The 27,659-nt window shown below is 44.8% G+C and overlaps 1 protein-coding gene across 3 annotated transcripts in view; it reads left to right on the forward strand.

Annotated features, from left to right (window-relative positions):
- Window positions 1-3,758: 3,758 nt before the first annotated feature.
- The window catches only part of rhobtb4 (Rho related BTB domain containing 4), a 42,222-nt gene continuing 18,321 nt past the window's right edge, over window positions 3,759-27,659 (forward strand). The window contains exons 1-4 of one of the 3 annotated variants that reach the window (XM_076730168.1): window positions 3,759-3,890; window positions 4,588-4,727; window positions 26,931-27,132; window positions 27,463-27,566. In XM_076730168.1, coding sequence (XP_076586283.1) covers window positions 26,941-27,132; window positions 27,463-27,566 — 296 coding nt within the window. In that variant the 5' untranslated portion in view covers window positions 3,759-3,890; window positions 4,588-4,727; window positions 26,931-26,940. Of the gene's footprint in view, window positions 3,891-3,995; window positions 4,516-4,587; window positions 4,728-20,244; window positions 20,629-26,930; window positions 27,133-27,462; window positions 27,567-27,659 lie in introns of those variants that run through there. The other 2 variants (XM_076730169.1, XM_076730167.1) reach the window with 2 other exon arrangements.

The following is a 27,659-nucleotide window of genomic DNA, read 5'->3' on the forward strand; positions in this document are numbered from 1 at the left end:
AGTCAGAGACAGAGAAGGCACCCCGGGATTCTGCTCAGACTGGAGATGGTGGGTCACGACAGTCCTACATATCACTCAACAACAGGTCCCTAATCTCATCTTCCTGTAAGTGGCTGTTTGGGAAAAACCCTCCTCCAAAAATCTACATTATCCTCCTCGGTAGTTCATAGAATGGTGCTATGCATTTTTTCTGCTATATTCTCTTACACCATATGTTTTCTGTATCATATTCCTATGTGGCATGCCTGTTTTTTTGCCTTATACAAATGCTGCATCACCCGTCATGACCCCATCATGTTTGTGTTGTCCCTGCACATATGCACACTTGTATGTTTGGAAGGATTTGAGTAATTCTTTGTGATGACTGAGGGGCCAGGTGTCACTTCTCGTCAGTGTGGACAGAGATCAGAGAGAAGATGACATAACCCTTACCACGAGTTCATCCCTCAGTCTCTCCATGCATCCATCCAACTTCATCGAGGGGTGCCATCCAGTCCTGGGTCAGTACCCACCCATTTTTGGGTGCCTGGCCTCCTTGGCCCGCGCTCTGGGCTCCCAGCCGTCACTTAGGCGCTATGAATAGAGACTGGCGTATGGTCAGTGCTGTCAGCTGGGCACTGGCACGTGTGGCTCATGTCAGCACGGCCGCAGCGTAATGCTCCCGACTGGCGTCACTGCACTGACAGCACATTCGGGTCGCCATGGAAACAGGGACGAGCACAGCTACCTCTGCCCTGATATCCATTGGTTGTGTTTTCCAGACAAACTCTGGTCTCTATTAATCTCTATTTCTTCCTGTCGTTCTTTCCCCATCTGTCTCCTGATCTTTCTTTGCTTCTTTCTTTCTTTCTTTCTTTCTTTCTTTCTTTCTTTCTTTCTTTCTTTCTGTCTGTCTTTCTGTTTCCCTGTCTCTTGTTTACGTGTCTTATGACGTGCTGCAGGGAACTGGAGGTTTGAGATTCTACCCAGAGGACTTCATATCCATGAGCTGTTAAGATCTTTTTTTATTGTCCTTCTCATTGCTCTAATGAAAAATGCAATAATAATTGATCATATGTGCATTTGTGCGAGGTCTGAGCATCCTGCTTTGATACTGAGTAAATGTGTGTTTGTGTGTGTGTGTGTTTCAATGGCCAAAGCAGGAACTTCTTAAGGACTTCCAAGCACATGGGGACTGTCACGACTCATCTCCTCTGACTTTCTCTCATAGCCCCATTTCTCTGTCTTTTGTCCCCCCCCCCCCCCCCGGTGCGGTGTGGGAGTGACTGGCCATCATGAAGGGTTGTGTGCTCGCTGCCTTTTTCACGGAGGTGCGGAAGCTTTCTCAGGAGAAAAGTGTAGTGTTTGTACTTCTGCTCCATTTACCACTTTGTGTTTAATCACATATCTGCTGCGTCCTGGCAGGCAGACAGGAGGCCAGATGGATAGAGAGGACAGGTACAGTTAATGAAACAAAACTAAAACACAGGAGTTACTCAGCAGCTGCATCCTCTGCCCAGTGTGCTTTGAATCCCCTGAGAGAGAGAGTGCATGACACAGACCCCTGCTTTCAGAGAGAGGTAGGCTGCTTTATATCTAAACAAGGATAATCCTCCTCTTCCTCCATTGTTTCCTGTTCTTCCTCAGCATCGTCATGACAGTTAAATATGTTTTATAATTTGAGCAAAAACCTTGTAGCGACTTAGGATTTTACATCTGAAGAGTTCATCTAACTGCAGGGTCATTCACTGTAAAACACAGACAGCAGAGTACAAACGTTCAGTATGGCAGTCTGAACCAGGGGCACTTTCTCTTTTTCAGCCTCGCTCTCTCATACACCACGTGTGAGCACTGACACATGATACTATGACACAAACTTTTCATTTATATCTCAGTCACGGAAGACTTGAGTTCATGTCTAGTTACTTTAGCAAGGAAAAAAATAACCAACAGTAACTGAGTCAGAGCCAGTCAATTAAAGTTCAAACCACTGCGACGCTACTTCTATGGGTCATCGTCTGTGTAAGGTTATGAGTTTGTGGGTGCCTGTATGAGTGCAAACAGCTAACGTGTGTGTATTTGTGGTGCATGCACATTAATGGTGAGTGACAGAGCAGCTGGTGAGCGTGTTGGGTAAAGGGGGTCAGTGGGGTATCACTCCAGCTCAACTTGTGTGTTTGAACTTTTAAGAACTAAATGTATGTTATCTTGCTTAATGTGTGCTGTCTTTATTCTTGGACTGCTTACAAAATCTAGAATTTTAATAAAAAAGAGGGAACAGCTGAATCTATAGTTTAAATACCTTGCAACCAAAATGTTTTTTTTTATGATTACAGTGCAAAAGAGTAGCAGCTTACAGTACCAAAATCTTATTAAAGCAACATTACTGTCTAAGCGGAGACTTACAGGAGAACAAAGTGTGGTGAGCCAGGGAGAATAGATTTATGCAGTTGTTACAGATTAGACCTAGTGCAAAATAAGATGACTTTAATGTAATAGTAAACAGTAAAGGACCACGCTCATACTGGGACGCTGCCAGGTATGAATGTGCGGCAGAGCATTGCTGGAAATGAGTAAGCGCACAGAGCTACCATACCCCTGCCATTGCAAGGTTACTCAAACGATGTTGAATGAAAAGAGCGCACTTGAACCAGAGCTTCCCTGACCCCTGAGGATGAGTACAAAAAGTTGGTAAAATACATTTGTCTCCATGAAAGTCTTCATCCATGCTCTGCTTTGCTTAACTTGTCAGAACAAAAACTGCCTTGATTAACGAACTCCAGTCCAACTTCCCTCCACTGACACACACATGCACACACACGCGACACATGCACACCAGAGCTGAACTGAAGACCCTCTGTTGAAGCACAGCAGGTGCTATATGAAACTGGCCTCTCTGTAGTGCTACTGTTTGGGGAACTTAAAAAATCAGCCTGGTTCATTTTGTTTTTCCCACATTAAAAATAACCGTAGAAAGGAAGTGTTGTTGTGAAGTCCCCACACACAATTTTCCCCTCACCATATGTTTTTAAAAAGGCAAAATGCACTCTTGTTTCTTGGCTCTTGACACTGAGATGATTAAAATGACTTTTTGTTTCATATCTGTTTTCCATTTGTCCGCCAGATAACCTTTGTAGGACAGCTCTGCAACTTTAGATTGTCTCAACTTTCTCCATGGCTGCCAATTAGCAATGGTGTGTGTGTGTGTGTGTGTGTGTGTGTGTGTGTGTGTGTGTGTGTGTGTGTGTGTGTGTGTGTGTGTGTGTGTGAGATGTGTCTATGCACCTTATATGTTGGTTATTTAGATGTGTTTGTGTATATATATCATTAAGACATTACAGTAAACATGTCATAACCTGCTAGAAATGTACTATAAAGCCATGTGTAGCAGGTTAATTTAGATGCATCTTATGAATTTCACCAAAACGTACCATCTCTTCTTAAGAAATCTCCTGCTTTGGGTTTCACTCTCCTGCCTGTGCGTGTTGCAGAGTGTGTGCGACTAAAACCCAGAGTGGGAGATTATTAGGAAGGGGTGGAATTTTTTTTTGTGAAATTCATAAGATGCATCTAAATTAACCTGCTACACATGTAACCAGTCCCTATAGGAATATGAGGGATACGTTGCCCCTCCTCGCCGTGCGCTCCGTCCGGCGCTCTCCACTTTATGAATGGATGGGTGTGGCACTGGTGACTGGCAATGAGGCTGTCGTCACTGCGCTCGCTGATAGACGCTGGCGCGCCGTGGCTGAAGGCTGGTCTACAGCGAAACATAACTGGGCTCTGCCACCGCTCGGGAGAGACAACCAGAGAAGGAAAGGGGAGGAGAGGAGAAAGAGAGAGAGACAGAGACAGAGACAGCGGCGTCAGCTCACTCTCCGGCGAGGACTAAACTTCTGGCGAGAAATTTGGTGAGATAGGGGGATAAAAACACAGGGTGCGGCAGAACAAAAGGACTTTTATTTTAGGATGTCATTTTGAACATGGCAAGCAAACAAATCAAATAAATGGAAGTCATTAGAGATGAGATCAGACAGATGTGACGAGGATGAAATGCATGCGAGCTGAGAAAAATTATGGAAAAATCCCTCGTGCACCTGTGATGTAAAGTCAGTGTCGAATCATTATTTAAGAAAAAAAAGACTCATCCAGCCACGACGGAAGACAAACAGACAGACAAAAGAAAGTCGAGGCAAGGGCCCCCTCCTCCATGTGCTCCCTCCTTGTAGGTGTGACAGAAACAACAAAGGGACGTGGAAAAAACTCGCATCAGGACCACAGGCGGACAACAGCCCAGACAGATCGCGGAGCACAATAGCGAGGGGGGGCTTGCAAACAAGAGCATGTCTGCAGGTTTTGCAATATGCAGCAGTCTTCATGTAATTACATTCCTCCTGGCGTCTCTCGGCTGCAACAGTCGGGAGTGTTTTTCTTCTGTCAGTTCTGGCAGATCTTCACCAAACGCGCGCGTTTAGAGACGAAACCGATCATTTGAGGACGCCCAAGTCCGGGCTGAAACGGAGCAAGTGTTAAAACGTGTGAGTTGTGATTAGATGTTGTCCTCCAGAGGAATGCTCAGAAGTGATCGCATGTGTTTGTGCCTTGCAGTTTAATGGGGAGAGGCAGGAGACGAGCGCTGGCCAGAATTAACTGAGAGGGAAGGAGCAGCGGAGAGAGGTGTGAACTGAAAAGTGGACGTCGAGGCGAAAGAGACCCGAACTGATTCCAGAGGTGAATGTCTTTCAAAGGTAGGAGCCACGGAGACTATTACACGTTTTAACTTGTGATGTTAACTGTACGTGCTGGCTGCGAGGCGGTCTGAGGCGCAGACCACAGGAGGATAGATCAGACGGGGGACCACGACGGCTCAGTTAGTTTGGGTCGTTCACAGTTTCGCACTTATCACCAAACATCAGGTTGGACTTGAGCAGCCTGGTTTTAATATCTGCTCCGGACAGTGTTTAGCTTTTTTATCAGCTGAGACCGACTAAGTCATCCTGGATCAAAATTTTCTGACGCCTGTTTGCAAAACCTCATAAAACGGCTCTTAAAATTTCATGTATAATTCTCAGATCAGGGTAAAACTAAAGCTTCTAAAACTACTGTGGGTGTGTGACTTTAAGTGCAGCAAAATTTGCACAAGACTGATAAAAGTATGTGGCCTCTGCTCTGAAGGGGCAGTTTTAACAGGTCAACATTTACTGTCTGTTACGTTTCAGTTCTTTTTTTTTTCTTTTTAAAACATAGAGATATTGAGTCAAAATGACATTAGCACAAAATGATATTGAAGAGATATCACACAATATTACAAAGAGTAATGGTAGTAATTGTACTAGAAAATGTCAACTTTTCTAAAATCCTGAAGGTGATTATTATTCATAGTATCAATGTACTATAGAGTGTGCAGTCAGTGGTCATTTTAGAGCAATGATGCCAAAATACTTAAATGGTGACAATCGCAATATAATCTCACCAGAAGTGCCTCACACACCCTCCGCACACTGTTTTTCCAGGTGGCAATATTTAGAAAAAGGCTGCATTGGATAACTGTTTTTGGCTCTGCCCAGCTCTGCTTTAAAGCACTTTATCCACACTCTGTTTGGTGATACATTAATCAATCAATGAGTCAGTATGTGCGTTTCAAAAGTTTAATTTGCTTGGCTTGGTTAAATAGAGAGTCAGATATCTCCACCACCTGCAGCCTGGATGAGAAGCTTGAAGGCATAGCTGAGGAGTGGAGTCACTCAGTGTCCACAGAGCCAAACAGTGGCTGCTGTAGTGACTGTTTGTGCGAACGCACACAAAGGCCAAAGTATGGGAGGAAACTCAGTATCTGTTACAGCAGCAAAACCACCATCCAGCTATCAGCACCACCAACATTGCCCATAAGAGTTGCACATTTCCATTTTTTTTTTGTTCCTATCTCTCATTTTTTCTATGCTGTGAACAGAGAACAGATGGTGTGGGTGTGTGTCGGGGGGTGGGTGGGGGGGTGGGGGGGTGGTCTGATAGAGTTGACATCAGTTCCTCCGCTCTGTCCCACTCCTCTGTGTTTTTCTATCAGCTGTGGAATTTGAACCATTCTTCCTTTGGGGTGAGGCCCGTCCCTCTGTCTGCCGCTGCTCAGAGGAGTAGGTTGAATCCAGAGTAGGCTGTGAGTGTGTGTGTGTGTGTGTGTGTGTGTGTGGGTAACTGGGGCTTTCCAGTAGGGTTGCACACCAAACATTCCTGGCTGCTGGATGGCCGACTAGTGGGCCAAGTCCACACAGCTGGGAGTCATATAAGAAGCTGTGTCTTTGTGCAAGTTGAGCAATATCGCATTCGCATTCGGTCACATGCACACACATGCTGACGCAGAGAAACGCACGCATAACGGAGTCACACACACACACACACACACACACACACAACTGGGTCCAGAAAGACTGGAGGGATAGTTTCTATGTGCATGCATGTATGTCTGTGTGCACATATGTGTGCAGGGATGGAGGGCTGTCATTATCAATGTGCTAAAATGATCCTTGTACACACACACACACACACACACACACACACACACACACACACACACATCCTAGGACACCAACACAGGCATTAACACACAGAAAACAGAACAGACTCTCACAGTCACTGTACAACAGTGTCTTCTTCTCATACCAGCACCACATGATGTTTGTCCTCTTAAGTAAGTTTTGGAGCAAGAAAATGTAGCAGCGGGGAGGAACAGAGAGAGCGAGAAAGAAAGAAAGAAAGAGAGAGAGAAAGAGAGAGAGAGAAAGAGAGAGAGAGAGAGAGAGGCAAGTGATTGTGCTGGTGATGGCAACTGTACAGTTTGTTTCTCTCTCGCTGGCTGCCTCTTTGGTTGTTTTTTAAACAGGGTGTCAGTGAGCAAAGAATGTGTATGCAAGAGCAGAGAGCAGAGCGAGACGGCAAAGTTAAGGAACATAGGCCCTGTGTTCTGGGAGAAGAGAGGAGAAGGGAAGAGAAGGAGAAATTGAGCTGTGGAGAGTCGAGAGAATGGAGGAAAAAGGAGTGCAGATCCTGAGGAAGAGGGACGCGAAGGGGTTTTGGCTGAGGGGAAATGAGAGCAGAGCAGGCAGAGGGAGTGAGAAGGAGAGAGACAGATAGAGAGCAAGTGAGAGAGTGTACGTCAAATGCATTTCACTGTAAACATGATGAATCAGAGGGCAAAGCATGTTGCTTGAACCCTCTTTCACCTCACATCTTTCCCCGCTCCCTCTTCTAAGTTTTAACTGAAAAAAGTTTTAAACAGAGGAAACCAAAATAGAAACAGCGAACCCTCCTCCCTCTCCCCCCCAGACCATCTGCATCAGGGGTGCAGAAAGAGCTATAGCTTTCTGAACTCAGCCCTCTCAGAACCGATTCCACATGTAAAACTCCTTTGAACATCTGTCTTAACTTCCTGTAATGTGGTAATCCGCTGCGCTGTGTCACCACCGCTCCCACTCTCTCTGTTTGTACTGTATGTGTCTGAGAGTGAGCGCGATTAGCCATACAGGCCTCGTCAGCTGGTCTGAATTATAGTGAGCAAACAAATGCTGCTATTAGTTTGGTCCTCAAAACAGTAAAAACAATACTGATATAAAATCAAACACATCAATGCAACAGTTTTTGGTGCATAATCCTAACAGCCTGCACGTCTTTACCACATGATTTCATGTGTGCAGGAGGTAAAACGCACCTTTGTGAGGCCAGACAGCTTATGTGTGAGGGCATGAGCTGTTTGTGCGTGACTTGGATAAGAAGGTGTCGCGTCCCCAGCGAGGACAGGACAGGGCATGGCCGGACCAGGAGGGCGAGAGGAGATAAGAGAGCCAGTTCATTTCAGGGAGGGCGTCTTCAGCCAGTCATGGCCGCTCAGACAGCTCCGGGCTGGTCTGAGGCCAGGGTCTGACAGGGGGTTGAGTGCAGAGACACAGGATGGCTGCGCTGATAGGGAGGTGTATTACACAATCTGCTGACAGAATATGGGGAAAGAGTTCTGGGCTAAAGGTTTTACACACCAAGAAGTCTTTCTTTTTTGGTTCAGTCAGTACTTTTGGATCGTAATTAAGAAAATCACACAATTTTCCCTCATTGTGTCAAAAGAGTTCCTTTAATCCACCACCAAAACTGAACTTTAGTGAGTTTCTTGCCTCTCGGGAACACATGCTCTGCACTGTGTGGCTTCAGAATGACAGATTACCTCAGGCCTGAGATAAGACAGGGTCAGGGTCAGCAAACATTCCCGGCGAAGAGGAACAGGGCTACTCTTTTAAAGAACACCACCGGTGGATTGATATTAATAAAAGTATCTGACAGGGCGCTCTGAGGTTTTTAGGCCAGAATATACACACTCTTAATCACGAGTAATGTACACAGCTTACTCCTGCTTTTTTCACTCACTTAACCCACATGTAAAGTGTATGAGACACACAATAAGTGCTGAATATTTCTGCTCTGATCTCTGTTTCATTCCACCAAACCTCTGTTCATTACTGAGTTCATTTTAGTGGGTGCTTGCATGTGCGTGTGCGTACGTGTGTTCAAAAAGAGACAGCGTGTTATGCCATCGACACCGAGAGGCACAGCCTGGATGCTTGGCTGTCGCTCCTCTCTATTTATGCTCCGGTTTGTGAGTGTCTGTGCTTCTGTGTATGGTGGTGGTGTGGAAGTATCACTGCAACAAATATATCTTCCTGTGTATCTGCGCGTGATTATGCACGCATATTTTTGTATCTGTGCGACTCTATGCAATTTGATCCCTGGGTATCTCTTTCTTTAGCATCTGCTCCTCTCATTTGTGGCAGAAAGCCGATCCCCTTGGGTGAATTGGCTCCAAAGTCATATGACTGAGGGTATGCCAACTAGGTGTTTGAGTGCGTGTGCGCTGCAATCACAGGTTGCATTTCATATCAGAGTTATCTGAAGGTTTTATAGAGATAGTAATGTGTGTATTGTGTAGTACACGTGTTGTTGGATAGGTGTGGTTGTGCTCGCATCCCCTACAAGCTTCGGAGGCTGACCCACGCACTAACTACTTCCCATGTCGGTATGGGACCAAACAGCCCCATATGTCTGGCTTCTGTGTTGCTCACACACAGTGTTAATCTCTAGAGTCTCTCATTTTCAACGCCTTCAAGCCTCGGCTGTCTCTCTATCTTCCTGTTTGTTTTCACGTTTCGTGTCTGCCGGTCTATCCACCTGCCTTCCTGTAATAACAACAACTCACATCCCGTCACACACACTATTCAGCCACTGTGGCTTTCATTAATTGAATATTAAGAAGCTCTAATTTAGCATTTTCAGAGTGACTGGGTGAGAGAGAGAGGCACAGAAAAGATTGTTCACTTTCAGCTTCTCACGGGTCTCCGACCTCCACCCCTCTAGGGGCTTTTTTGCTCTTTATACTACATCACCTTGCTCCAAGCATCTAATCATGCCGTCGATATGATAACGGTGGAGTTAGTTCCATACAGATGCTGAAAGGTAGCTTGTGCATCTGTATGAGACGCCGAGGGGTGTGACAAAGCATCGGTATTTGACACTCTGGGAATGAGCCCAGTTCTTTCAGCTTACACCGCTCCCTGCTGTGCCATCCCCACACCTTAACAGCATAACAGGGATGCATGCATAAATCTTTCTACACACCCAAACTCATTAGCAGACACACACGGACACAATGACTCAGACAGGCGAGCGTATCAACTCCCGAACCCTCACGCACAAACACCTTCACAAAGACATAAACACACTGACACATGTGTGCGCTCTCCACCTGTCTACATGTCTCCGTCTCTTCTCTTGTAAGAGCTGGAGGATTTAAACTAATCTGTGCTGAGAGAAACGCCCAAGGGTGCCATTCCTGCTAATCAGGGTCAGACCAGTTTCAGTGTTGGCCAAGGCACCCATGAAACCACAGGCTTTTAATCTGTAATTGTGTTATTGTGTGTGCTTGTGTGATTGTACACGTCCACAGGTTAAGGTGTTTCCCTTCACATCTATTTTTATACAAACACTCTGTTGTCTTTCCGCATGCCAGCTGATTTAGGTTTTTTGCAGTTTCAGGAGGCTGATGCAACCTGACTGACACTCTTGTCTCTCTCTTGCCCACATATGCAAGCACACACACATTTGTACTTCTATACTGGGGAGGGCTGTCATTGACGTAATGCATTCCCTCGCCCCTTACCATAACCTTATCATCACATGTAAATGCCTGACCGTAATTTAAATTTGTGCCTAACTCTAATCTAAGCCTTAAAACCGAGTCTGGTCTCTCAAAATGTTCTCCCTCCAAAGGTCCAAAACTCCAATTGCTTCTCAGATAGATGCAACACACACACACACACACACACACACACACACACACACACACACACACACACAGATACACACCAGAATGATGACTCATATTAGATAACTGAGGGTAGCAAGTTGCAGATGTGAGCTCTACCATCATCCCAGTCAGTGTTTGTCTGACTGTCTGTGGTTTGCTCCTCCATAAAAATCTGAAATTGACTCACCCGTCATTACGTGGTGTGGTTAGACAGTTTCAGCTTGGATCTATTTTTAGTCATTACGTACTTCAGGGACCTTTCCCTCAATTTAAACAAATTGAAGGAAAACCTTGAAACTTAGAAGTCATGTTGCTTCTCTGTGTTTGCTGTGCAGAGAGTCATGCATCATGACATGTAAAAACAACCACAATTGTCAAATTAAATCAATGCAATTCAAGGGCAACGCACTGAAACCTGCTAAAATGTTGTTAGTTCCAGCTCAAATCTAGATCTGTCTGGATAATAAATCACTTTGTAAATCAGCGGAGATCAGCTGAGGAAAGACAATTTTTAAATCGTCAAACAATCTGCTGATGAAATAATCTCCCTCGTTGTTTTTCTCTGTGCGCCCACTAAAATACATCCCTCTCATCTCAACATAAATATTTCATCAATAACATCAATATCATCCCTATTTAATATCATGTGCTACTTAATACCGATGCATTTCTCAACAGAGGTCATGTTATACCGACTTATTGACTTCCTGTGTGTTCCATTATGGCTGTTATGGTTTACTGTTAAATTGCCTTTTACTTCCCCCTCAGTGCAATGATCAATAATACAGTAGGGACATACTGTACAACCAAATGCTTGAAAGCCACGAAAAGCTGTACAGAACAGTTTGAGATGAGAATATGTGACATTTTGTGTACAAATTGTATCTCAGTGTGTTTCATCTGAGCATTTGTCTGGTTTGAATGACCTCTGCTCACAAGTGGTTGGGATTAGCTGGGATCAACAGTAATGCACCATCCAAAAGAGCTTCCACCCTGTTGCCCCTTGCCCTTATTTAAATGATTAAGGCCTGTGTGGCAGTGCTGCAGCTTGGCAAGTGAATGACACGCGGTCACAGTTTGCCAACCAGTGTGCGGTGACTATTATATGCCGATTTTGTCACCGCGCCACGGCGCAGCAGAGCGGAAATAACCGGACACCAGTATAGATTTTTCCATCACACTATTTTAGGATGTCGACTGTGCATAGTGTATCAGCTGTGTGTGTGCATGCATGTGTTCTGTCATGTTTAATGATGTCCCTGCAATTGAAGATAACACGCTGACCTCCATTTTGACACACTCAAGCAGCATGCAGAGTATTGCATTCCACTGCTGTTGGGTGAAAATCGTGTCTGTACATTTGGTGATTTTTTTTTTTGTATTCGCAGGGCAGCTGAAGGATTGCACAGCTCCTGTACTGCCTGAGAAAATGCTTTTACTTCTCAGGGTTAGAAAACCACCTCAAACTCGTACTGGATAAAATCAAAATTGCATCGCCGTTGAGATACATGGCTGCTTTTGCTCCGTCTGTGAGATACGAGGTTTTCACCTCACAACAGGTTTGTTTTTGTTTGTGCAAGTGCAATACAATATGAGGAACTCTAACAGAGCAGCACAAATGGATAAACAACATGCAGGCTATTTGAAGTAAACACAACAAAGGGCCTTCCTGTTATGCCTCGGCTCTCTGTAATGTGGTTTATTTGTCTGTCTGTGTCTCACACTGTCTGTGATTTTTGCTTCTTTACACTCCTTTTCTTTCCCTCCCCTTGGTTCCCTCCTCTCTATTTCTGTATCTGTGAGCAAGTGTGTTTTAAATAGAAGCAGACTGATACTGGATTTCTAAGCCTGATATTAATATAGATATTTAGGATTAGTCATGTTGAAAAAGGACGACACATTAGTAGATATTGATGAGATTGCAGGATGAATGGTGAGATTATCAACAGGGTATCGGCAACAGAATTATTGTCTTTAAGCCTCTAAAAGTTATTCTTAGAAAACAATGAAAGTATATCGCTTTAGTTTAACTGGTCGCCCCTGGTGGACATTAGCGACCTGTGATGAGGGCTCCCAGGCAGACTCTGCTTCATTTGAAGGGCTGACAAGCTTAAAAGGGTTGGGAATCTCTGCTATACTTTGCAGAGTGTTTTGGGTTGATGTACTGCCTGTGTGCAGTGCGATCTCGGCAGGGCTACAGCTCTGCTTCTCTGTGCCAGACTGAAGTCCAGAGGTGTTTGGCTTGGCTTTGCTCTCTGTTTGATCAGGCTGTTTCTGGAATACTGACTGACCTGTGCTCAGGCCAAATGCATCTCTCCCGCCTCACAACTTTAACATTTTTCCATTTGCTCCTGCCCCTCCTCCTGGTTACTGTCACATTGGTCAGAACTTCTCACAATTGAATTCAATTTTAAGCATTTTTTTAATGCTATAAGTCAAGTATTATGGCTGTCGCAGAATGCTAATGCATGACCAGATGCAATTTAAACATTTTCTGTCCTGTACTCGAGAGGAATGAGCACTCCATTTGCCCTCCCTCACCTTTTCCTGTTTGTTGTCTGATCTCAGTCCCAGTCCAAAGTTTACTCTGATACATCCTCACCAGAGTGTGAGAGTGGCTGCAGACCTGTCTGAGGTTCAGAGAGGTTACCAACATTCCCAACATCACCACAGGTAGCAGTGAGGTGTCAATGCCTGTCTGGAAAGAGATTCTGGCCTAATACAAATTACAGTACTTTGTTGTTGGCTGCCCATTGATGTGATGGTAATGGGCTGGTCGGTAATGCTCTGAAAGGTACCTTAAAGTATGTGCTCTAGAGCATGATGTTAGCATTAATGGTAACCTATCTGCTCTGAAACTGAATTAATGCATCTGCTGAGTCAGTGGAGGCTTACATAGAGGAAATATTCCTCCAAAACACAGTTGCTGAGTATTAAATACCATCACAATAAAAAGCAATTCGCTATATATCTTGTATTTATCTTATTTGGCGATATATTATCTTTGTCCTGCAAATATATAGCCAAAATGATGAGTATTTACGAGGCAAATTGTTTTTCAGCAGCCTAGAGTGTCATCAGTAAACGCCAGGCTTTAGTCTCAATCCCTTGAATGAAGGAGAGTATGACTTTTGCCACAAGAGACCACAGGAAGGCAAGGAATGACTGGGAGAAGCAGGATGCAAAACATCACTTTGATCACCACATCACCACACTGATGAGCTCCAGGAACAAAGTGCAGGTAGTCCACGATGAGCTCCTCCGTTATCCCTGCTGATGGATCTTCTAAAGGACGTTTTAAGAAGTTATGATGTAGTATACCTGGTGGATTAAATCAATTTCAAAGTGACAATGAACCCACGGTGTGTCTGGGGAGTAAGTGTTATAAATCTAATCAGATGTGGCATAGAGAACGTGTTCAGTGGATTACACTTGTTAAATTCCTTCAAGACATGATGCAGCATAGATGTTGGATGTTGTTATGACCTCGGTGAGTCAGAATCTCACCACCATCCTGTCTGTTCTCTATTCTCCAGTGTATTCTTCAGCTTGGTGTCGGTCTCAAAAGAGGCTGTGCAGTTTTTCCTTTGTATTTCTGTCATTTGTTGTGTAGTCCAGCATTTCTATGGAAAGTGCAGACATGCGACATTTGTGTCCTATGGTATTTAAACGGTCACTATGGATAACATTGGAGCAACCCGAATACTGATGCGTTGCTTCATGCAGACCCAGATGGCATTCATATACTCTAAAAGGTCAAATCTACTTAAGATGAATTATCTTAAATCAAGGTAATGTATGCTTGTTTTATGTCTGACAAGCTTTTTTGTATTTCATTATCTTAACAAGATATTATATCTTCATACTTGGATTTGTTAGTGGTTCAGACTAATGTACTTGTTTTCAGTCAAGCTGCACTACTTTAAGGACAGCGGTGGGTTCTAGATATATTTACTGGTTCTAAAAATCTTTGAGTTAATTTTACTGTTCTGTTGGCAGATGATTTTGCTTATTTTAGATAATATTTCACCCATTTTATTGCATGTTTTTCTTGTTTCTGAGAGCTGTTTGTTTTCCAAAGGGATTTTAGACCAGGCTCATTAGTATGCCCACAAGATCACATCAGTCTTTCAGTCTCTATTTTCTTTAGTCTTTAGCTGTCTGTGTAGTCCGAGGCCTTATAAACTAAGACCTGCTGATGCTGATTCCTTCAGATAGTGGTCTTATATTAACTCTCTCCCTGTTCTCCACCCTCATTTCCATATGTGTGTCATCCTCAACCTGATTCTCACACCCCACCATGACATCATCTCCAGCCAGGCCCTTAACCTATAAGCGAGTAGCTCATCTTCATCCCTATAGTGCCCTCAGACCTGCACAGCCAATGAATACACCAAGCCCTTACTGGCCCAGCGCTCACTTCCCAAGGCTATTAAAGAGATCTTTCACTTTGCTGGAGTATTAAGCACACTATTCAGTACATGTGTCCCCTTATGAGTCAACCAGCCACTGTGATCTACACATAATCTCTGCTGATCACTATGTGGGTATTTTAATGCAAATGTAAATAATAATAATAATGTGAAACCCATACATTCAGGTCCATATAATACAGTATGAGCTGTGCTCAAACATGACACTGTACCTCCCTCAACATTTCACATTTTAAACAAATGCCTCGATTCAAATGCGCTAATTTTCCAGTGACGTGAACTATCACTTTAAGAGTTTGCAGCTGAAGAGAGCCTTAATAAGATTAGCCCTGCCACTTGACAGCCACAGCTTAAGAGGCACCTCTACTGACCTGTGTGTCTCTGTCCAGCAGAGAGTGTGCATGCGTATTTGTTTGTGTGTGCATGAGATTTTAAAATTGTGTTTTTTAGTGGTACAGTTGATGCAATCATCATCAATCAAGTTTTTTGTGTGCACGTGCGCCTTTATGTGTCTATACATGGACTTGAACATAGCAAGACGAGCAAGACATGCCTGTGCAACCTCAATCCCTTCAAGTCAAGCCACAGACAGTATATCATGACTTCAGACCTCAGCTAGGTTTGTCATTATCATGGAAGATTTGTGAAGAATTTAGAGCACTCGCTCAGCCCTTCGGCCTCTCAAAACCACCTTTCTACCTTGGCTATCCCCAGACACGCTCCTGTGTTAGCCTGTGATTTGGAATAAAACAGGTTTAAAATTACAGGCAAGGTTTTTACACCAACAACAAAACAGTTCATCAAGCAAAAAACACATGGAATCACTGGAATTTCTCAAGTGTTTCCTGCTTTGTTTTAGCCACATACTGCCAAGGAAACCACATGAAAGCTGGAGTAACTAACCTGACATGGGCATGGGCTGATGGTAGCAGATGCGCTGTTGGTGGTGGTGGTGGCTGGGCGTGCCAGATGCCACATGACTCCAAATGGGCAGTTTTGGCAGTCTGAGAGGAGTTACTTAGGGACAGTGAGGAATATGCTGCACTGAGTTCTTGTTTATCCCAGGCACCACTTTGTGAAAGCCAGACACCCCACTGTGAAACATTTAAGTTGGCATTAATATCATAATCAGAGGTCTGTTTATTCTCAAGCGGACAGCAGGCCGCAAAACACCCCCAACCTGCCCCACCACACACCCTCAGCAGTGCTGCCTTCCTCCTTCACTCATCCCACCCTCCATCCTTCCCTTCTGTTCAGCTATTCCCACCTCTATCCAGCCTTTGCCCCAGGACCTCAAGCCACTTAACATTCCCGGCATATTCCACCATCATTGCCAGCGTGGACCTGACCTGATCATATATCAGCATTAGGACACTTATCAGGCTCGCAAACCGACTGTCATTTCACATTCTGTGGCAGCGGTGGAATAATAGCTAATGACAAGTATATCAGCAGAAAGTGCTTAACTCTTATCTTCTGTTTGGGAAGCTGGAGACCTTGAACAGGGTTTATTCTAATTTTATGACAGCAGCTTATAAATAGTGTATGATTTGAACTAGATGACTGATGTCGTAAAGGTGTACATTAAATCACATACCTCCGTACAGGGTGCGTGCCTCACATACACTGTTAAGGTCAAATTTGCAAGGGTCAGAACAAAAGGACGTGTGTCTCCTGAGCACACAACGGCATTTAAGAAAAAGCACATTCAGTAGTTTCTAGCACCTTTTAATCCATTGTAGTGGTTTTCTTTTTCTGTTGTGAGCGATATGACTTCATTAGGATAACGAGGTAACAACAGCTGGTCACACACACGGACTTTTCCAACCGACTGTAGATAAGACAATCTACTGACAACTTAGCATGTAAACAATATCCGCGGCCACCCTCCGTCTTCGCTCTGTCTGTCTGTCTCTTTCTGCACTTTCTCTCAGGCCTTATCTAGCATTGAATGTTTTTCACTTAAACTCACACTCTGCTAACATGCCCCATCGCCAAATAGGCCGGCTGTTACAAAACACACTGTGTTTCATGCCAGGGTGCCAGCTCTGGCAACACATCTCAGCCACTTCTTCATGTCAGTGTGTGTGTGTGTGCGTGCGTGTGTGTGTGTGTGTGTGTGTGTGTGTGTGTGAGAAAGGGAGAAAAATTAAGAGCTGGCCTGAAAACGAGATCCAGAGAGTCAGAGATTGACATAGATGTATGTGTATTTCTATTTGTCAGTTTCTCACTGTTCCTCTAACGCTGATCTTTTAGCGATGCCAGTTTCCCACACGCTCGTTTCACTTCATTCTCACCCTTGACCTTTGACCTCTGAATTTCCTTCCCAGAGGAACACATTTAAATTCCTGTGCTGTCGCATTTTTTTTTGTCCCTCTGCGAAACAAAATGCCTGCCAAAATCATCCTGCCAAACAAACAGGCTAATGATCTCATCCACATACATACATGTGGTATGTAATGTTTGTTCCTGTGTGTGTGTGTGTGCGTAAGGGTGTGTGTGTGTGTAAGGGTGTGTGTCTGAAGGTAGAATTTAATCTTTGATACTGTTATCAGTTCCATGGTGCTGGAGGACTGTTTGGAAGACCCACTGCAGCTCTGACCTACTTGTGTCAGTGTACGGGGCTGCATGTGGACTGTTCTTCATAGAGTGTGTGTTGCATGCGTGTGTGTTTATTAGGGATGGTGTGTGTTTGAGGCGAACTCTCTGTGGACGTGCGGAGTGTGAGAAGCTGGGTGTTTTGACAGCTTTAGAGCAGTTCCAGTACAGTGCTGGGGCAGGGGGTGTGTGGGCCTGTTGGACATTCGGGTGAGCTGTGGAGGTGAGAATAGGGTCAGCGGAGGAGTGGACAGGAGGGGACGAGGCGAGGGGAAGAGATCCAGTCCAAAATGCTGCACGGCCATAAAAATGATACCAGATATGCATTGCTTAATGTTAAATAAACTCATGATGTCACCTGAAATCGATCCCTCTGAGCTCGCGCTCGCACCGTGATGTAAACAAGAAGAGAATTTTACTGAAACACCAGCAGTTATTTCATAAGAGCAGGAGCCATATTTTTTAAACAGTGGATTACAAAATGAAGCCCTTCTTGAGTGTTTGATGGAAAGTGAGATCAAGGCTTTGGCAGAGGTGAACGTATTGTGAAAGCATTGTCGTCAGGATGCTAAATGACGCAATCAATTGTCTGGTTTCTCTGCAGATGTGCAAAAAATCACAGCCTGCCACTAAATAAAACTTACGAATAAATATTTAGAAAGAGAACTTAATGAAATGTTTTAATCTAAATAAGCAAATTTAAATGCGCCAATCCCTCAATAAAACTTGAGGATTATACTGCAGCCTAAACTGAGTGTTTGTCCGAACAGCAGGACACTCCTTGTCGAAGTAATCATGCCAATAAGTGATCTCAGCTCATTCTCCCAACTTTAATCTCACCAAAGTGTAAAAGCTATGGGAGTAGACTTCCCACACAGTTAATAAAAGAGCCATAAAGCTCGTAAACAAAGCCGCACAGTCCTTTTCGTACTACTGTAGCTGAAAAGGCCAGACATCACCTCAGACTGTGCTGCTTGAGCGTTCTCTCACAAGTACACCTCTCCAACAAAGGGGCTGCCTCTCCACATTTCTAAGCCCTCTCAGTGCCTGCGCTGTTGAACCCCTGCTTTCTCCTGCAGCATTCCAGCCCATCTTTCATGCTGTTTCATTCTGCCCATGCCAGCCAGGTCAGGGGGCAGTGTTTTCTCAGGGCTTCAAGACAACTCTGGACAAATGGATATAAAGCAGACATCTCCACTAGTTACACATTGAACCCCTGTGCACTTAATTGTGGTGTTGGTGCTGTGTAATTGCGTGTGTGCTTGTGCATGTTGCGTGCACGTGAGAACACACATCTGCAGGGACACAGTGAAGAGCACAAGGGTCAAGTAGTAGATTTTTGCTATAGCATAATTCAGTAACTCTTCCACTCTCTGCATATAGTTTGAGACACTGCTGATCGACGACAGGATCTGTCACAAAGATGCAAGCTCTTGGCGTGGTGGTCTTGAGTGACAGCGCTGACATGATGTAGCAGAGAGAGTTTGTTCCAGAGAAGTCAGTACCAAACTCTACCAGCAGATGTCTGTCTTCAGTCTCCCACAGTCCTGCTAGAAAGTTGGTAGTTTAGACCGTCCAGGGTCCCCACGTGGCCGAACACTGTCCCAAATGAATTAGGTAAAATACAATCTAATACAATTTCCACGTTCTCCTCTCATCTCCAGTTGCAGGCATGGCTGTAATGAAAGGCAGATGCACTCAAAAGAGGGTTCCTGTTTGAAAAACATGTCTGGGCAAAGTCTTGCTTTGGATAACATCAAATTTACAAAGCAGTTAAAGATTACTTTAAAAATAGTTCTGCTGGCAGAATAGTGAGGTATTTTTGCCTCTTGGCGACTCAGCAGCATTTTTCTTCCTTGGTACAGATTAACATTCCAGGAATGAATTCCCAGACATTGACATTTTGGAAAAATATGAGGGTAAAAGGCTGGGTATTTTCCACAGCAATCCATGATCTGCCTTTTTTCTTCTTGGCTCCTGTATTGGCTTTTGTAGCAATACACGTGTTGCTATGTGGTAGCTAGTTGCTATGCCTGAACTCCCAGAATAACCATAGAAGACAAATTCTCAACATTGCCCATGAGTAATAACTACACTATTGCATCATTTATCTGGATGTTAGGTTTGACAGGGGCAGGCTTATATGATTAAAGGAGAAATTAGGATAAGAAATTAGATACTTACATTTCTGCACATTTAATCATATGTGTTCGTTCTGCTAATTGTTTGCCATGCTTTTTTCTCCTTTTATGTGCCCTGTCCCTCGTGTCTGGGTAATAATGACAGCTGGGAGTCTTCTAGCACAGTGGTGAATGTGAGCGCTCCTCCAACAAAAGGCAGCGTGCGTTGCGGGCTGTTTTGAGTTAACAGGATGGAGAGAGCACAGTTTCAGGGCGGGGATACTATAAACTCTGCAGGATGTGATTGGCTCTTGTGCTCTAATCTCCCATGATACCTTTAAGTGCTCCCCTTCAGCTCCATCATCCGAGAGCTAACGTCTTCAATGGGCCCTGCCCCTTGCTTAGAGTGCAGATCTGCTTTTGCTGGCTAATATTTATGTTAAACACAACTATTTGATGGCTCCTAATTAATTTTAGAAGTCACACAGCTCAACTGAAATTGTAAGAAAAAACGCAAACGCCAGCGGTTGAATCTGATGTTTTAATTGATGCACAATCAAAAATTGTATTACATCACTTGCCCTTATCATTAAGTACCTTTATGTTTTCTAGTCTGCCATCAATATCTCACGGCTGTGCATCTGAGGCATGTGGTGGAGACAGGTCAGGAGCGCCGCTCTACACCCAAGGTCTTTTTTTCCTGACAGCCCATGAACGCAGCACAATATGAGATGGGCAACTTGTGTCGTGACGCGGCGCCGTGGAGGCGTGCCTCTGATGAAATCAGCTGGGGAAACAACAACAGAAAAGGGGGGTGGCTCAGACCAGGAAAATCTTCACGCCAGTTATGTGTAGATTTCATCCCAGCGAGCGTCCGAGTAGAATCACCGCAGCATCGTATCAGCTCCGCAGCGGCGAGTCGCTACTTGTTGAGGACTGCGAGACGCTGGATTAAAGAGGCAGCGAGGGGAAGGAAGAGGAGGAGGATGTGACAGGGCAGAGGTCCTGTGCGACGTCCGCAGAAGCCTATATGTGCTCTTTGACAAACGACGGGACCACCGCGACCGCCTCCTCATTCTGCGCGCGTCTTTGTCCGGTTTGAGTGACCGGTGAACCACCAGCAGAGTGGCATGTGGGTCAATTCCGGAACCGTCGGAAGGTAGGGACCCCTCCTGCAGCGATACTGGGTCACATGCTTCCAATGCGATTCTTGTTGTGCACAAAGCAATCGGCGCAGCGCTCGTCATATCCTTTACTATCCTTTATTCTTAAATCCTCTGCTGCGCTCCATTCATATGAGCTCATTGTACCTAATGGGTTTTTAATCTCCTCTTATATCTCCACAGCGCCCATGTAATAGTCCCAAAAGCTCTTATATTTCACATGTTTTCGGTTGTTTTAGAAAGAGATGCTACAGTGGAAGATTATTGTAGTATTTTTTTTTTTAATTCCACATGTGCTGCACAGACTTCTGCTATTACAGCCTGTCGATTGAGTGTTGTGGTGCCGCGGATGGGCTTGGCCCCTTACGCAAGACTTATCAGCGCATCATTTGGAAAGTAGGCTGATACCCACCTGCCTTTAACAACATCCATATGTGAGACACATCTTACCACTGCTGAATGATTCGTGTACTCGTTATCTTATCTCCCCGGATGACAATAGATTGTCTGGATTGTTGAATCGGTTCCGAAAAAAAAAAAAAAAATTATGAATGAGCCAGGTGGTTATGAATGGCTGCGGGGAGAGGGAGCACACGAGGTGCTTTTCATTGATGAGAGTAGTGATGCTCCGCCACAGTGTTTACTGGAGCAGCATGCGGATCCCAAACTGTGACAATAGATAAGGGAGGCTATCTCCAATTATAAAACCGAAGCCGCCTCACGCGCACAAGGACATGCACACAAAAACACACGCGCACACAGACACACATTGTAATGCTGATCCCATGGCTATGACGTCATCAGAGGGATTGTGTTACGCAGGTAGCTGGAGCTGGTGAAGAAGACTCTCTCTGCTACCTGGAAATGAAGGAAAGAAATGATATTCTACATGAGGAGTTTTTGTCTGACCACATTTTAAGCCCCAGCCATCAGAAATCTATCAGATCTCGGTTGTATAAACAATTTGGCACACTTTCATATTGTGCACTGTTTGTCTTTTGGCTGGTATTTGTCCCCTGAAAGATGTCTATTAATGGCCACACTGTGAGTCTAACTCATGCAGCACATTTGTGGAAACACCAACTGTTCACAATTTCATTATTTATTTTTGCATTGTTAAATATTCTGTTTATGCAGTTCTCTCTCTACTTCCTGTTTAGAAATATTTTTGGTTGTGGTTTCAGAGCGTCTGTCACTGCTGCTGTTAATGAATCAATGATCAGGGCTGTCATTATGTATACCGTCAGATGGATCTGGAACAGAGCTTCTTATTGTCCCGGTTAGGCACTATGCCCAATGCTTTGACTGTGTCAACAGCTTTGAGATAACATGCAGTACAGCACTGACAGAGCCACATGGAAGAGTCAGCCAGCACTATAAGGTTTGCTTGAGTGATCTGACCCCTGTTGGTGTGAACCTTTTTAACTGTGTTCACCACTGTTGGTGGTGTGTTTGTGAGCTAATAGTTTGATAACTGGGGTCCAGGCTATTTTTGAGTTGTAAGGACCAAGGCTTTATATTCTGGCCCATTTTTTAAAGATGTTTTACATTATGTTTAAATCCCCTGTTGCATTCCCGAAGGAGATACGTGGCCTGGAATATCATCTTCCAGTCAATCCACCTCCCCATTGACAAAGTTGCAGCAAGATTTGGGTCACTGACTGAGTCCTTTGGCTCAGTTCTATTAATTCACATTTGCTTTGACTCGGTTTCAGAGAAAAACACCGAATTTGGCACTTGTTATTTTCCAAATTCTCATATGGTCCATGAACGCGTCAGTTCACATGAGGTGCTGTGTCATGCCTCAAGCGCATTTTGTCATTGTCAAACATTAAACATCTGTACAAATATGAAGCTGAATTTGCAAAACAGATGAGTTATGCACTTTTTATGTAAATGCAGCATGTTACATATGAAAGTAGCAATTTGCAAGAATATTTCGCTCCTTAAAATATGACTTAAAACAGGTTGCTGGCAAATGGCAAAGGAACTGACAACTCATCTGTTTATTTTACGAAAAAGTGTGTGTGAAAGAGGGAGAGGTGATAGAAGTACTGGAGTGGATACTGGGAAGTATAAGGGCGTGGAATAGAAACCAGACAAAGACAAACGAGTTAAGAGAGAGATGGAGAGCATTAGTAGGTGGAAAATATGGCCAGGGGAGGAGGAGGAGGAGCAAGAAGAGGAGGGATAAAGGAAACGAGGGCATCAAGAGAAGCCTTCCTGTGTTTACAAAGCATTACTGCAGCACAGAGAAGAGAGGAAGAAGGCTCAAGCAGGCGGACATGCTGCTCCCAAAGACCCTCTCAGTAATTAGGATAGATGCGTATGTATGCGCCGTCTGCCACGGGCAGTGCAGTAATACCAGTACCATCTGCAGTGGGTGAGGCAAGTACGTGCCGGCATGCATGTGTGTACGCATGTCTGTGTTACTGCGTGTGAGTCTGAGGTCTACTGTCAGCCATCCAAGAAGCCAAACAGAGGCCACAGACCAGGTTATGTAACCAGTCTGTGCCAGCTGCGCCTGTGGCAGTCACTGTCAAACACCCACATAACACACACAAAACACACTTTTCCCACAAACACATGAGCAAACACACCGGAAAAGTAAACACAAATATGGATGAGGAGACATTTTTTTTTGTGAGAGCAAACTTTTGATAAAAAAAAAGGTTAGAAAAGAAGTGGGTTGCATACATGATTGCACATGTAGCTGTTGTTTCTTCCAACAATTACACATGGACACTTTGGCTACGCAGCCAAGCCTGTGATAGTGTAAACCCCATGGCTCTGTGTGAGTGCGCAAGTGTTGGTCCATGTATAAAGTGGATGGTTATTAGGGTCATTTATTTTTTTTTTGCAGGGCTGGGTAGGGGCAGCAGAGAGGCAGGCGGCTTCATCATGGCATTGCGGTGAACTCTAGCCCCAAGGAAGTGGACAAAAAGAGGCAGATGGGGGCTATGGAGGATTTTGGGATGAGCGGTTGCTGCCAGTGGATTGCTGAAGGTGTTACATAACAGAGAGATGGAGACAGAGGGGGAAGCAAAGCGGGTGTGGGAGGGCTGTCTGCTTAATGCTGCTCCTTGATTGCTATCCAGAAAAGTGCAAGGTCATAGATGGATAGATGGATGACCGCTAATAAAAGGGGATGAGGATGGATGTGAGAGATATAACTGGGAGAGGGCGAAGAAGAGAGGTTACTGCCAGACAACGAGGGAAGTGATGGATGGAATAGCGGTGAGATGGAGCATTACATTAGGGGAAGAAATGAGAATGAGGGAGTTTGTCAGCGGGTCAGGAGGTTTGGTTGAGTGGGCACAGCTGGGAGCAAAGCAGACAGACCTAGACAGACTGAAGGATAAATGAAAGGATTTAGAAAAGAGGCAATGAGTGAGTATAAAAAAACAAGAGGTAAAGATGTCAGGAAGTCTGCAGTGAGATAGAGCTGTAATCCATCTCCTTATGAAACCCCCTCTGGCCTTAAAGCAAAGCCATACTGAGACGCACACTGTCCAAATTATGCATGAGCTTCTTTGTCTGTCTGGTCCTCCTGCACCAAACACACACACACACACACACACACACACACACACACACACACACTGAGTCAATCCGTGACATTCCAGAGTAAACCAGAAGGTCGGTGTTTGTGTGTTGAGTGGGCGTTTGAGTTCCTGTCACAGTGTTCCTCTCACTGTGGTCTTGCCTGCACCCATCAATATGTCACTATAAGAGACAGAAATACATGCACAAAAACTGGGACAGAATTTCATTGGTGCTTTCACACATCTCGTCGCTACATTCCAACACTTCTTTGTCCTTGCCTCCTTGGCCTCCTTTGCTGCCATGCCGGGAAGATGACACTGGGCAGCAGATGAAGTCTAGACGTCAGTGCACAGTTCACTATAGGTCGTTGGCTAAAAATGAAACCTGAGCTTTACGGCTTCTCTTTCCGCCCCTCTGAGCTGCGCTGCTCTGCCCTCACAGTCTGCGGCTTCTGCCCTACGTCATGCAATTAAAAATAATGGCTGAAGTTTGTGAAAGCTCATAAAGCTAAGATATAAACACGAGTGCAGGTGCTTGTCTATCAATTGCAGTGATGTGTGCCGACCGACACACGACCAGGCCCTTTGTTCGGAGCCCGCTGCAGAGCCTCAGATGGAGGATGATATCTGGGAGCCATGTACTCTTGATCCCCCTGAGAAACTGTCCACGCCACCACCAATGCTGCCTCCTGGTTACATCACTGCTCGCATCATTCCATGCCTCACAGATCAGCCCTAAGCTCATTACCACACGCACACGCATGCATGCTCACACGCACATACACGTACCGACTTCATGAGTCCCATGGGTCAGTAGTAGAGGATCTTAAACTTTACTCTCTTCTGTCTGTTTTTCTCCCTTAGAGAACCACATATTTGAAAGTAGAGTTGAAGCATCAGCAGGAAAAGCTGTGATTTGCTCCTCTGAGCGGCCTTGGTTATTGTTGGTCTTACCCTTTTGATCCCAGTGGCATGACTGACTGGTTCTAATGCTGGGCTGAGTCCCTCTCTTTCTCTCTAAGACTCTAATAATCCCCTCCCTGCCTTGTCTCTCTTGCAATCCCTTTTGCTTATCTACCGTTGTATTTGAAACGGTGGGAATTAATATCAATGTGCATCCTCTCTTCCTCCCTCTCTGTCCATCACTGCCAGTTTCAGTTTATCTTGTTCTGCTAATACGTCCTTTTCGACATATTGTGGATGTTACAGAACCACTTGTGTAGTGCCCTTGTATGTCAGGCTTCACACTAGGTCCTTCATTCCTGAAACAGCTCTAAGAGGGCTGCAGCTTCCGCAGCTGCCATGACCAAGACAGATAGCTGTTAGATAAGCGCAAGGTTGTGGTAACTTTTTATTGCTTCCTCTATCTCTCTCCTCTACCCGTAGTCTGTGTCTCTGAAGGTGTTGCAGCCAGACAGGTGGCAAGGGACAAAAGCATATTTCTAACTCTGAAAGGCACAGCTCTGTCTGTTCCATATGTACCATTCAGGAAAGAGCCTCTTTGACAGACACTGTTCCTCAGCTTCACATAGACAAAGGTAGGCTCCCTCTGCTGTACTCCCTGGCTGACGTAACTGGGACTCTGTTTGACAGGAAACATGTTTTTGTTGTTGTTGACAAGAGAAATCAATGAGGTCTTTGGGGATGAAATAAGTTCTTTCTAGCAGCAGTGCTGTAATGAACAGATTGGAGGTGTGTGAGCACATGGAGAGCAGGTCATGGCTGAATAGCAGGGTGCACGCATGGCTCATGTGTCTGATGAATAGATGCCATTTTTAGCTGCTGGTGTCTGTCAGTGCTGGACTGAAGTGTTGCACTGGCATCCACGTCAATGGAATAACAAGTGAAGGCCTTTATGAATGTTTCAGATGCTCTATTTATGGGGCCTTGGGGTGAACTAGTTGCGAGGATGGATGGACTGATTAGCTGACTACAGGTCTAACTCTGTGTGTGTGTGTGGGGAGTGCTGGTTATGCAATAGAGCAGATACTTCCAGGAATATTTAAAAAAATGGGTATTAACATGTGTGTTGACATGTTTGTAAGCAGTTTATGGAAAGGAGATTTTGATAAGCGGAAAAGAGGAAGCTGTGCACATAACCACCTCCATCTTGTGTGTTAAGTAAGGTTAAGTTTGGAGTTGAAAGCTGGTCAAACATGCAACTACATCATCTTCTGTGCAAGCCTACAGTTAGTACGTTTGACCCCAAAATAGGATGCACAGCTACCACGTGTGCTCCTGAATGGCTGTAAAAGTGAATTACCAACCGGGGGGGGGGGGGGGGGTTAATTGTCTGTCTTTCGTGCCACTTTTGTGTGAGGTCGAAGGGATGATGCTATCAATGCATCAAAAGAGGAAACAGATACAGGAGAAAGACAGACAATAGGGAGAAAAGGACAGTGAGCTCCAGGGAAGTCTCTTTTTGTCTTTCTCTCTCTCAGTGCGCTGGTACAGAAATAGCTCTGCGGTCCCTCTATTCCTCAGCCTGCGAACCATGTGTTCTGTTGAGGAGTTTGGCAGAAGCCTCTGTACACTGGTCAGTACAGCTACGGGGGCTTAGAGCCTTAACAAAGCTTCCCTTGCCTGGACTGGGCGAGTTAGAAGCTACTGTGCCTGATGCCAGTTGCTTTCATTGTGAAATGCAGTGTCATTCCTCCTGGGATTCTTTATCAATGTGATTTTAATTTCCCATGAATATTGAATTAACCTCTTTTCCCTGTCTCTCTCTACCTCTCCTATCTCCTGTCCTCCAGGGCCCTCTCCATGGATATAGACACAGACTATGAGCGGCCCAATGTGGAAACCATTAAATGTGTGGTGGTAGGGGATAATGCAGTAGGCAAGACCAGGCTAATCTGTGCCCGGGCCTGCAATGCCACCCTCACACAGTATCAGCTGCTTGCCACCCACGTGCCAACCGTCTGGGCCATCGACCAGTACCGTGTATGCCAGGAGGTGGGCACACACACACACACACACACACACACACACACACACACACACACACACACACACATACAGGGAAAGAGCCACATATAGACAAACTCTTTTGGATATGGCACTAATAATTATTGTGCACTTGTAACAGGTAAAAACATCTATTTTCAAGCCTTTGAGAGACAACTTCATTGTGAAATTGTTGACCACGCAGTTTGACATTGTGCATGCTTTTTTCCCCCTCCAGCCTTGTGATTACATAATCCTTCAATTCCACTAAAAACACAAACATCACAATGCAGTTAAGACCTTTTGACCTGATTACAGAAATATGTGTCCGTGTTGCAGGTGTTAGAGAGATCTCGTGATGTCGTGGATGAGGTCAGTGTGTCCCTGAGGCTGTGGGACACATTCGGGGATCATCACAAAGACAGACGATTTGCCTATGGCAGGTGAGCGGATACATACACACAGCAAGGCACACGCACACGGATTCAGACATTCTTGCAGCCAGAGTGTAGTTACTGACCCAATAACACAATTGC

Source organism: Chaetodon auriga, chromosome 5 (genome assembly GCF_051107435.1).
Source record: "Chaetodon auriga isolate fChaAug3 chromosome 5, fChaAug3.hap1, whole genome shotgun sequence".
NCBI classification, from domain to species: domain Eukaryota; kingdom Metazoa; phylum Chordata; class Actinopteri; order Chaetodontiformes; family Chaetodontidae; genus Chaetodon; species Chaetodon auriga.